This window comes from Benincasa hispida, chromosome 11, assembly GCF_009727055.1.
Source record: "Benincasa hispida cultivar B227 chromosome 11, ASM972705v1, whole genome shotgun sequence".
NCBI classification, from domain to species: domain Eukaryota; kingdom Viridiplantae; phylum Streptophyta; class Magnoliopsida; order Cucurbitales; family Cucurbitaceae; genus Benincasa; species Benincasa hispida.
The window spans coordinates 75,344,907-75,358,647 of NC_052359.1; the positions used below are offsets into that span (position 1 = coordinate 75,344,907).

General features: G+C 31.5%; 1 protein-coding gene across 1 annotated transcript; it reads right to left on the bottom strand.

Moving 5' to 3' along the window:
- Positions 1-5,428: 5,428 nt before the first annotated feature.
- LOC120090046 (zinc finger protein 3-like) lies at positions 5,429-6,059 on the bottom strand. Its single transcript, XM_039047536.1, has one exon. It carries the CDS (start codon positions 6,029-6,031, stop codon positions 5,429-5,431), a length of 603 nt encoding a protein of 200 aa, XP_038903464.1. The 5' UTR covers positions 6,032-6,059.
- Between the last annotated feature and the right edge of the window lie 7,682 nt (positions 6,060-13,741).

The following is a 13,741-nucleotide window of genomic DNA, read 5'->3' on the forward strand; positions in this document are numbered from 1 at the left end:
CATATTATAAAACAATTTAGACAATGTGATTTTAGTCAAAATTTAAGGGTTAAAATTTTGAAAAAAGTTATAGAGTAGAATATATATATATACAAAATTACCAAAGTACCCAAAATTAATTTTAAGAGCAATTTCAAGACTTGTTAAAGAACAATTTTAAGACATTTTTCATTTACTCCTATGTTTTTTATGTTGAAAAAGTACTAACTTTCGTTATATGCTTATTCCTATGCGTATACTTTCTTTACCGTGGAATTTATGCTATATTAGAAAATATTATACGTAACTTTCTTTCAGAATTGGTTTCCATTCATTCATATTTTTCTTTGTATTTACAACTATTTTAATGAAGATTAATTTTATGTGTTTACAGCTATTCTTTATAGAAATAAAAACAATTCTTTTTGTTCTATACAGATTTGAAGTGTACTTTTTAATTTCACAGAAGATTGCCAGATAAAATAGAATGAATATGGAATGCACCAAATTAAAATTATAAATAGAATTCTAAATTGAAATTTAGAGATTGAAAATTAAAACAAACCTTAAAATATTTACAACAAATCAAAGTTCACAACTAAACAACCCCCAACAATTTCAACATACAAGTGAAAAATATAAAACCATAATACATTACAACTAAACAGTCCCCAATAAGTTCAACAAACAATAGACTATAACAAAGATCATTCTGAACTTAAAACTTACGAACCTTAAACTAGTTACGAAGGTATGTTCGATTAGTTTGAGCCCTACATGGAAGGAAAAAAAATATAGTTAAACCATAGGGTATATCAATACGATTGAAGTAAAAATAAAATTTAATAGATCACACCTTTGATTATGTTCGGAGTGAATGAAGGTTGAGACAGTCCACAACTAGGGGGACAGAAAAATCGATTTAGGGTCTATCAAAAACATAAAAATGTTAGCGACGGATCTTACTTTGATTATAAGGAAAGAAGGAAGTATACCTTATATGGATGGAATAAGTTGAAGTTAGATGTGGAAGAAGGAAACAAAATATATTGGAGCAACCAAACAACACATCTGAGAATGTAAAACGGTTTAAGAAAAAGTTGAAATAAAAAGGTTAGAGTAGGAACATACCAACAAAATTTACCAATAAGTCCAAACAATAAGTACAGTACACCCATAATAAAGAGAGTCAAGTTAGAAATAATAAATTAAGTAATGGTCAGGTCAATATTAATTTGGTGGTTGATCTAAAAATGAACATAAATACAACATAATATCTCACATATGAATGGAATAATAATAAAGTTAGAAGGCCTTAGAATTTGATAAAGCTATTTCATCGAAACAAATCTAACTCCAAGGAAAGAAAATAATCTGTTTCAATACTTGTAAAACTGAAGTTAAATTTAAGTGTATGAAAATTAAATTTAGTTGAATACTGAAAACAATTTCAATGGAATAAAGACAAAAAATCCATTCCTCAAATTTAGAACACAAAACAAATTTGAATATGTATGGAGGAAGAAATTACAAAGTAGTCCACAAAACATAAAGAAAAAGGATGCATTCCTTTTTTAATCTAAATATTAAATGAAATAAAACTAAATCAGAAATCATACTCAAATATGAGACTACAGATTTTTCGAACAAATTATCATCGACCTTTAAGGGGAAAAAAGATAGAAAATAGACCTGTTGTTAGGGTGGATTGACCCTCACCAAACTCCAATAACATGGTCATTATCCCTAACCAAGAATTCACTTGTTGTCCAATTTTGATGGAAAAGCATAAGAAAAAGGACAAGGGAAGGACACGTGGTTTATTATTAAAGCAGCAAGAGGCAATTTGGAAGAAAAAAGTATGGAAGACAGTCAGAAAACATAACAGATATCAGTAGGGGAAGAAAAAACAGAGACGAAGTAAATACAATATAAATGGATAAAAAAATATAATCCATCTGAGCCAGTGGAAACAAATTATAAGAGACCAAGAACAATTTATAAGAAGAAATCCTAGTTAGTCACAAACATGCAAGCCAAAAAGATGCCCAAAATGGAACGAAAACTAAATCAGAATAGTCTAGAATCGGACGAAGTACAGAGCCAACAACAATTGGAAAATCAAACATGCAAGGACGAATAAAACATGAGAAAATCAAGACGACCAACGTATAAATCTTCAGCGAGAAACCAAATATTCGAAAATAAATTTGATCTAAACATAAAAAACTAGATCTACTATAAAATCGTTCATATATACTCCATAAAAAGTATCAAATTACAGATTGATAAGCCTCACCACCAATGTTTATAAAATTCTTTCTAAAGTCCCGGCTGAGCAACTAAAAAAGGTCCTTCCTTACTCTATATCACAATCAGGCTGCCTTTGTTCACGGAAGGAAAATCATCGATCCTATCCTAATTGCTAACGAAATTATGGATCATTGGAAACAAATAGTTATCTATCATTAAAAGTATTTTTTTTATATTATATAAATGTCATAAGATGTAGTTATGATATTAAATAAGTGTCAATGTACATAGTTCAATGACGTTTACAAAGTGTCACAATTAGGGTATTGTTGACACTCTAAACGTGAGATTATGAATGTTTGTGACAAATTTTTAATGTCAAGGTAAAGGTCAACTTTTTATCATTTATTGACAATGATAAATTGTCATAAAAAATTTAACCATGATATGTAATAAAATGTCAATAAATTATTAGTGCTGACTGAATTGAAATGTTATGAAACAATAAATAATGACTTATTTTTCAAGTGCCATCTATACACTTTCTTTGATGGTGGATTCAAAGATTAAAAAAAAAGAGTCAAGAAATGTGTTAATGACCGTTTTTTAGAGTCGTGGAACCTGTTTTTGTTGTAGTGGAAGTTTCTGGTATTTAACATGCACATGACCTGACATTCTCTATGCAGTTGGAGTTGTCACTCGCTTCATGGAGAAACCAACAACCATGCACTTAAAGGCAGTAAAGATAATTTGTTGATACATCAAAGGTACGATAAACTACAGCCTGTACTATTCTGTCTCTCGTAGTTATGAGCTCATGAGATATAGTGATAGCAATTGGGGTGGAGATGTAGATGACCGCAAGAATACGACCGATTTTGTATTCTACATGGGAGATACTGCCTTCATGTGGATGTCAAAGAAGCAATCAATTGTTATGCTCTCAAAGTGTAAAGCATAATATGTGGTTGCTAGCTCAACCATGCAATTTGACTAAGAAATCTATTATAGGAGTTGAGACTGTCACAAGAGGAGCCAACAAAAAAATTTGTAAACAACAAATAAGCAATTGCTTTGGCCAAATAACCCAGTCTTCCACAATCAGAGCAAGCACATCGATATGCGATATCATTATATTAGAGAGTGCATCAGAAGAAAAGATGTGCAACTAGAGTATGTGAAGACTCATGATCAGGTAGCTAACATTTTCACTAAGCCTACTAAGAAAGAAGACTTCACAAGATTGAGAGATTTGCTGAGAGTAACAAAATCAAGTTTAAGAGGAGGTATTGAAATATAAACTTGATTTGGGCCTAGTTCAAAACAAAAGTCCAATTTATAGAATAATTAATTATTAAAATATTCTAGAAAAATTATTTTTGGGAGATATTTAAGTAGAGTATATTGAAGAATTATCTAAAAAATATGAGAAAAAAGTGTAATTGTAAAGAATATTCTAGAGAGCCATTTGTAATTATTAGATCATAATGTATTAGCAAAATCCTAGCCATAGATTTAGGGGTGCTAACTAGAATAAATAGGAGGGTCCTACCATTTGTATCAAGCAAAAAAATTAGAAGTGTTCAATAATACAAGTAGCCTCTTTCTCAATTCTGAAATCTGGCGACAATCCTGACCCTGACATCAAGAATCTCGATAAACTTCTCTATAGAGATGTTGAAGGAATGGAAATCTCTGCAACGATGGGAATAGGAATTGAAATAAGAATGTGAAAATAGAAAGGTGTTCAGGTGAATGGAATGTGCAATTTTTTCATTTTCTCGTGGGTTTTGAGTTCTTATTGTTTGTTAGGGCTCCAATTGTTTGTTTTTTATTTTTTATTTTTATTGTAAGAAAATTTTATATAAATCTAATCATCAACTTGGTTAGCAAGCCACCTCGGCAAATAAAAAATCTAGCTAGACATATCTATTAATTTAAAAGAGTTCTATTAATGAAGGAACTAATTTGAAACTTCAGAAACCAAACGCACCTATTTTAAACACTCAAGGACTAAAAGGATAATTTTTCCTATAATTTTTTTTTACCTTCAACAAAGGAGGCCAAAGGTTCAAATCCCTTCTCCAATTTGATTCTACTCTAAAGACATATTGGTCGTAGGGCAAACTATATTATATGATATGAATTGTCCTAAATATCAAATTATTATTTATGTTTCATTTGATAATTTTGATGTAATTTTAGTATATTCCAATTTTATCTATTTTCTGACATAATAAGTAGGGATATTTTTGTAATTTTCTTATGATTAATGATGTGGCATTAGGGTTTCATTGGGAGGCTATATTAAGCCTTGCCATTAGATTGTGTTGGACACATGGCGATGAATCAAGTTTTAGCCCTTGAGCTTCTTCTTTCAAGGATAGCGAGGAGAACATTCAAGTGAAATTGAGCCTCCTATCTTGTGGAGTGTTCAAATCTTAGGTCAAGAGACTTGTTATTCATCTCAAGATATTTGATTTTAAGGTAATCCACATCTAATCCAATCTTTAGGATTGAAATCAAGTTGATTTGAAAGTTTTAGTGATTGAGAATTAGGGATTCTTATCCAAAGTGTTGATAATTCCAATTTACTAGGGGTTATGCTTATCACTATTCTCTCGACGATATTTTTTTCGATGCCAATTAGATATCCCCACACCAAATAATCATCAGAATAGATGGATTATGCCGAGCCGTCTAATAAAATAAATTAAAATTTATTATTGGCTGTTATTACATTAATTAATTAAAAAGCATCAATTAAGTTTAAAATATATTTGGTTGAAGTAAACAACATGAATGATTTACTAAACAGAATAGCATTCCCATTCCAAATCAATTTCATTCTAATTTAACCAAGCAAACAGTGCCTAAATGAAATATACTAGAAAAAGAAAGAGAGAATAAAAAATAAATAAAACCCAATGTGAAAAATACAAATTCAATGTTCATTCATATAATTTAAAAGGAAATTTTCCATTTATACCCCTAAACGTCACTTAGTTGATAAAATTCTAAATTTCAATGCCATTTTTATCTATTTGATAAGTTTCAATGCAATTATTACAACCCTATTGATGTTTTTCCCAATTTAAAATAATAAAAGTGTATCTATAAAATTGAAATAATAATTTAATAATTTAATGAAAAAAAAAACAGAAACAATGAATATCAAATTAAATTATAAAAAAAATCAAAGTTTGAGAGACAAATCAAGACCATTGATACTGTATTGATCAACACCAAAAATCTGTGAAGAAGAAGAAGCGTTTGTACTCCCCAGGGCTATGGATTCCAATCGAGTCGCAGCCAAATTCTCGCCTTGTAATAATGCTACAGTTTGTAATTGCTGCTGTTGTGCCGCTGCCATGTATTGTTCTCTCGACCACAACCGGTATGCATAGGCAGCAGCGCCGCCCAATTCAACCCGGGACCGACTCGGTTTACGAATCGCCGAGTGTGGCCGAATCGGAAACCCTAGGTCTTTGTTTCGCAGAGAGTGAATCGCCATTGCTGAATAATACGGATGGTAAAAAGACAATAACGCGTCCGTACTTCTAGCAGCGGCAGCGGTAGCGGCGGCCTTCTCTCGTTTGGCAATGTCTCTCTCTCGTTTATGAGCGTTTTGATGGCCTCCCAAAGCCTGTAGATTCGAGAACTTTCTACTGCAGAATTTGCAGTAAAAAACTCGGGTTTCGTCTTTCGGTTTCATCTCCGTCACCGTCACCGTCTCCGGTTCAATAAGTTTGGAAGAATCTTGATTGTGATGTTCATCGGATCTGTCGGAAGAAGACATGGCTATGAGAATCTAGAGAGGGTTTAAGAGAAGAAACAGAAGATGGGTTTAGAAGTGGGAACAAGTGTTGGGGTGAATTTATAAAGGGGAAAACAAAGTTGGGACATTAATAAGGAAAGAGTATATCTGTTTTATGGAAGATTAATATTGACTTTTGAGGACTAAAAGCAATTAATGGAAAGTCTTCATAATCAATATTTGGGGGAAATATTGTACGTACCCAAAATATTTTAGGTTAAAATATTGTTTTACTCTTTGTACTTTACATTTTATTTTATTTTATTTTTCTTTTTATTGTTTAAATTAATACGTTCTTGCTCTAAATATTATTTTTGGGAAAAATGATCCATATATGATACAAAATCAATAAAAGTTAATGACTATGGGAGATTTTCAAAAATAGAAAAATAAGAAAAAATATTTATACAAAATAACAAAATTTTAATCTTCTTTGATAGAGACTGATAGAGGTTGATAAAAAGTCTATCAAGATCTATCAATGATAAAAACTTATAGAAGTATAGACGCTAATAGAAATCTCTATCAATGTTTTTTTGTTATTTTTGTGAATAGTTTGACATTTTTATTGTTTGTGAAAATTTCTCAAATTTTCACAATATTTTTTATTAAAATTTTTGGATTAATAATAGATGGAAATTGGATTGATTGTAGCACTTATTTAAGTTTAAGAAAAATTGATAAAGTTGAAATTTAGTGTTTAAATTCATGTAGTCCAACCTAACAAGTTAATGGTCTCTAATGGTTATTTTGTGCCGTTAAAACTTTATTATATTGAAATTAATGAGATTATAAAATTCTTTTACACTATTTTCTATTAAAATTTGTGGATTAATAATAGGTGAAAATTGGATCGAGAATAAAAATTACAACAGTTATTTTAGTTTAGGAAAAATTGATAAAATTGAAATTTAGGGTTTAAATTGATGCAGCCCAACTTAACCTATTGTTTTTTTTCCGCTAAAAAAATAATAAAGGAATAAAAAGAAAGATAGGGAGGAAGTTGGTTTAAAAAATTAGTGTTAATAAAGGAATAAAAAGAAAGATAGGGAGGAAGTTGGTTTAAAAAATTAGTGTTATTGCAAGATAGGGAGATTAAGTTGTTAATGGACATTAGGGTTTGAAAGTAAATAAGGAAAGTACAAAAGAGAGAATATATGAATGGTAAATATATATATATATGGTAACTACAAATTAAAGAGAGTTATTTAGTTTGGTATGTTTGGAAATTGGAACCTATACTAAATCTTTCTACATGCCTTTTTCGTTCATATAATTAATTAATTTCATCGGAAAAGAGGGAATCAAGTTTATTAAAACGATCTATTAATTAATCATATTTTTTGTTCATCATTATCTTCATCTTTCTTTGGCAAAAGTAATAAAAATAAATAAATAAATCATCCTCTCTCTATATATATAAGTATTAAATCATTCTCATCCAACTATCTCTTGGATTGTGCGAGGATAATTTAGGTCTGTTTAAAAAAAAAAAAAAAAATCATTTTTTGAAATAAAAAATTCAAAAAATTCATATATTATTTCCAAGGATGTTATTATACTTCACGGTTAATTTCAGTTTACTTTCAATTGTCCAATTTTAATCTTTGTATTTTTAATAAATCTTAAAAAAATTTAATCCCTTAATTTTTTTTTATAGAAATTGGTTAAATAATAATAATAATAATATCTATTAAAACATACCACATGTGAATATGTTTTCAAATTTTGTAATACAACTACTAATATAGATGACAAAAAGTTTGTTAAATATCAATAATAAACTAGGACTAAATTAAAGATTTATTAGAAGTATAATGACTAAAATTGAACAAAAAATTGAACAAACTTTAATGTATAGGGATCAAAATGGTATTTTAATCTTAATACTATATTGACATTCCATAATAATGTTTCATAACTATCATTGAAATAAATTCATTGAATGAAAATTATGACCTAAAATGATGTGGCGTTGTGACCTATAATAGAAATTGAGACGAGGGCACCACAACACCATCCAACCATCACACTTGTTCCAAATCTCAATGGCCAACATTCTAAAGCTTTTCTATTAAAAGCATAATTTTGATACATTTGGGAAATGTCAAAAGGATAAGATTATATTACAAAATTTGGAGAAAAAAAAAAAAAGAAAACGAGTCTTTTTCAAACAAATTAGGATAAAGTTTAGTGGTATTTTTGGTAATTTAGCCTAATTTTAGTCCCTTTCAAAAGTTGTGTCCTATATGTTCTTGTATTCTAATATTTGTCTTCATAACACATTTAGGTCACATTTATCAAATCATAATAAAAATTGATGTAATCGAAATGAAATTTTATTGATGGATCAATTATAATGAGCCTAAATTACAAATGTAATTAGACTGGTTTCTATAGCGTTTACATAGAATTATGAATCTGTCATATTTTATTGTTACAATTATCATTACGGTTATTGCTTGACCTTAATAGTAATGATAACGGTAAAGGTAAAGGTAACAATAAATGTGGCAGATTCATAATTTTCATACTGGTACAGTAACGGTAAAGGTAGTGGATCACACGTAACTTTTAATCACAGTCAGATCAAACACTCCCCATTCCTCAATTAGATTGCACGCTTTGAAGATTTCGAGGCAGGCCCCACAATTCATTATGATTATGGAACACATATAAACAACAACAAAAATAATCAACTCGCGCCCACTTTTTACATTACCATTGATGGATTACCTTTCAACTAGTGTAAACATGCCCCAGTTTTAAAGTAAAAACCTCACAACTCTTGATTTTTTCTATGGTAGATTTTTTATCTACCGTTTCTTAAAATTCATGGACCTATATTAGATATAATTTTTTCAAAACAAAAAAAGTTATTAAACACAAAATTAAAAAAAGTTGTCTTCAAAATATGTATATATACATATATATATATATATAGGTCGACTTATTTACAAATATAGCAAAACATCAGTATTTATCTAATCAGCATCAATGTTTATATCAATGATAGACAAATATATATAGACCATTGAGATAATGATATTTTGTATGTTTGAAAATATTTCCAACAATTTTGCTATAAAAAATAATTTCCCAAACTAAAAAATGATAAGGATGAAGAATCGAAGAGGGCCACATCTCAAAATATGATTTTATTAAAAGGCCATAATTCGCTAAAAATTATGTTTTGAATTTCAACCTACGAATTCTTTTGGAAGAAAAAGAAACTACAAATTCCAACAAAGGTCAATCAAACTTTTACTTGAGTTGTTTCCTCATTTCAACCAATCATATTTCACTACTTATTATTATAAATATTTAGTTTTTTCTTTAAAATTAAAAGTAGTTTTTTTTAATGGATGAAAGACTTAATTTCTTTCTCATTATTTTATCAGAAAATTACGTATGAAAAGACGTTATAACTCTTGAATTTCAAGGAAATTGCAATAATCTTCAAATTTTGAAATGATAATATAAGACAGGTGACAATGAGTGAGGAGGGGACTAGGAAATATAATCTTCGTCCTCAGTCCTATTTAATCAATAGAAAAAAAAAATTATTTCTACTTCCTCTCCCATTTTTTGTACAATTGAAGATTTCCCGTTTGGAGTAGGTCCTGTCAATTAAATGGATATCTCATCATTATTTAAAACAATAAACAGTTTCTTCCCTTAATAAAGGAATGGCAATGCACAGAGGTCAAAAGCTGCAAAGAAAATCAAAAGGTTTACTGTTAGCGCAATATGTACTTGTCGTAGTCCCCGACAATGGCTTCAAAAACTTGATGCGTTGAGAATTGTGATGCGATTATGGTGTGAGTTTGCGGTGATGTGTTATGCGATGCGAGTTTTCCTAATAAGACCTAAGTGTAAGCCTCACTAGGTTTCGTGGTAAGTCCAGGGTCGAACACAAGGACTACTGAGTAATTATGCGACAGTTACTTTGATTCTCTTGCGGTGGTGAAAACAAATAAATTGGACGGTGTTTGATTAAGAAAATTTCCTATGCGACGGAGTTCAAACAAAGAGTTGATGAAATCAAGAAGTACAATGAGTATGCGATGAACAGGTTGAGAAGGGGTTTAGCTAACACTTCCTAAGATTACGTACAAGTTATGCGATCATGCTACCCACAAACAACAACATGTCATCTCTCAATACAAATACCATAATTCCTATTTATAGGATGCATGCGATGTATACGAAAAAGTCGATAGGACTTATGTCTAAGCCTCTATTCTTGTCTATGCGATGATGCATGATGCACACATAAAACAAGGTGACCACATACTATCATATCCTATTTCTAGGGTGCATGCGATGTGTAAATAGCGATAGAACTTATGTCTAAGTTTCTATTTCTTGCTTATGTGGTTCTAATCTGACTCTCTCAAGCCTAGATTCTAATATGACTCTCTCAAGTCAAGATTCTATCTTTAGACTACTTTCTCAAGTATCTCTAAAAGGTGAATGACACATACATAAGACAAGATGATCGCATAAAATGTAAATCTTAGGTCATGCCAGCTAAGTACTTCTCAATCCATTCGGGAATTTAGCTACTCATGCGAAGTGTTGAGAGATTGAACATAGATTGAAACGAGATTTCCATTTTCTAAGTAAAGTGCTAAATACAAAATAGCAACGAAATTTAGAGATAAGAAGCCTGGTAAGCAATATCTTGCTTCCCATGGCCTTTTACACCGTCTTTTTCACTCCAACTCTGTCCAAATGAATATTCTTGCTCTCGCAAGTGTTGGCCCTCTCTCCTTGTAGCGCTTTCCGGCAGTCTCTCGATCTATCTGGGAATGATCCCTCGGCTTCTTTGTCTCCTAGCTCGTCTTCGTCCTCTAAATCTAAGTATGTACATGAGCAAACTAACGGCTCTCTAACTTCTTCTCTCTATATGATATATGATTTGTTAACCTTGTTACAATGGTGGCCTTTGGTATTTATAGAGTTCAAGGTGAAGTAGCCTTTCTCTCTAATGATTACAATGACGAACAGTCATTAAATCTCCTGCTTTGATGCGCCGATTAATGGTCACTGAAAGTTGAGTGTACTTGTTGCAATGTGATTTTAACGGCTTGTCAACTAAATTCGGATTCGACTGTCATCAGCTTTCCGTCCCATCATAATTTATTATGTTGTCACCTTGATGTGCAGTCTTTATACGGTCACCTTCTTGAGCAACTTCTCACGATTGCATACGATTGCATGACTTTGCGATCGCAATCTTTCAAGCGCGCAGATGCCTAATTATTTGGATCGCAATTTTACTTGCGCCAACGCATTTTTCTTGCACAAAATAAGTAATTTAACTACTTTTATGTGATGGGCGCATGCGATTGCAATTTCTTCAGTTTAGCGCTTTTGGACATGATATTGCTTATTTTTACCATCGCATTCTCTTATTGTTTACTTATTTGAGCTATAATAATGTGTATTTCTTCCCGTTATCAATGATCTTTCAAACTAATTCATACAAATTCGAGAGCTAAATTTTTTTTTAAGAATTTAGGAACCAAACATAGCTACTTGAAGACTACAAATGTCATTTTTCCGCATCTATCTATGATTGGTCGAGCAGATTGGCTAATTATATTACAACTTTGATCATTTTGAGAGAGCTACAATTTATTCTCTATTATTTAAAAGTTGTAACTCATCCATGTTGATTTGATAAAACTCTTATAAGTCCTTCCCATATGGTCTATTTTTTATGAAGTTTTAAGAGAAATTTTCATAAATAACCCTTTCTAAGTTTCACTTTTCACAACTAAAACACTTTTTGAAAAGTACGTCCCAAAGTTTTTTAATTATCTCTAATTATTTGGGATGAATGCTAAATCTTTAAGGCTCAATTGTTTTATTTTGAAAAGATTGAGTTTAATTCAAGTAATGTTTAATTCGTGGAAATTGAAATTTATTTTGAGAAGATTTGGAAAATGCTTCTTTGTTTAATAAAAGATTTTTGGGATTTAATTTAAATTTGGAAGTGTGGTGCGGGCGGGAGGGCGTGTGTAAGTGCATACATACGGGTGTGTGTGTGCACGTGAGCATGCGTGTGTGCGAGTGTGCGTGTGTACGTACATGTGCGTGCGTTGTGCGCACGTGTGTGGACATGCATGTGCGTGCGGCGCGTGTGTTTATGTATGTGTGTAGGAAAAGGATTCGAGTTTTAAAATATATATATTTGGGTTGCCTTGAAAAACGTGTCAAAGAAAAAAAAAAGAATTAGATCTTCTTCCCTTCAGCTGTACGAGTCCCCCTCCCCCTCCATTTCTTCGTTCAAAGTCTTCTTCACGCCATTGACTCCTTACTCCTGCTACTCGTCGTCCGCTGCTTAGACCATCAAGCCGTCATCGAAGTGCCACTCATTTGCACGTGGGACACCGCTGCTCAAATTGCAACACCTCGAACTCAAGCATGTCATCGCTCGTTTTCTTGGTTGCACCGACGTCAGTTTAGCGTCATCGTCGCTGGAGTTTCGTGTTCTCATCGAAATTTTAAGTTCTGGGTAAGTTTTGGGTTTTTGGTTAGGTTCTTAATTGGTTCTTGATCACCCAATAAGTGTTGGGTTTAAAATAATTTTTTCTTGGAATTTGAAAGTTAATTTGGAGTTTTGAAGGCGATTGTCATCATTGTCCAGTAAGTTTGGGTTCTTTTTCGATAAGGTTTCGGGTAAGTTTTTGGGATTCCATGGCTATTTGAAGTGTCAATGGTGCTACAAATTGAGATTAAACTGCTTGATAGTGTTCTTCGTGCAGGTTAGGTTACTTGATTGAAGTTTCAAAGGTGTTTTTCATCAAGCCACACCTTAGGTAAATTGTTCGGGCGTATTTTAGTTAGTTTTGTGTTTGATTTAGGCCCTGTTATTGAATTAAATTTGGTTAATGTTTTAGGGACTGATGCAAGAATTTTACTCAAGTCGAAGATGGTTTTGTTTGCTAGTTGTTCAACATAAATTCGAAGTAAGTGATTTACTACCGATTCGCCCTTGAACCCCAAGTTGATGTTAAGTCTGTGAGTACTTTGAAAACATGACTCTTTTGTGATGGAATGTTCTACCATGATTGACTGATAGATGACTGTTGAGAATGTTCTAGAAAATCATGAGATATGTTACTATGATCATTATATTATATTGTGGCTTGATATGAACTTGGACGGTGTATGTTGCATGTAGACTAATGGTAGATGTTAGCACTCCTAACAAACTGTGTTCATCCCCTGAGTATGTTTTGGTATCCTTGTGGGATCGTCACCTACAATTACGTTTATGTGTCTCTTTGAAGTCACTTTCTATGAAAGCGTGCCTTTGGGTTCGTCCCTTCTATGTCTATGCCTATGTCAGTATGCACACCTTTGGATACTAACTTGTACACCTAGTGGACCCAGTAGTGGGACATTTATTGGGTATTTTTATACTCACTATTTTATCTATATTTTTTTAGGTAAAGTAAAGGACAAAACAACAAATGACAAGAGGAATCCATGATCGAGCCTTAGGACTTGACATCGCTTTCGCACTTATTTTCTTAAACTGATATGTTTTGGTTTAGAGGTCAAACATTTATTATTCTTTGATCTATTTATTTATTTATCTGTTTATTTATTTGTTTAAATAATTTATTTCAAACTTGAGTTAGGGGTACCCCAAATAGTGAACTTATGTTCTTTGAG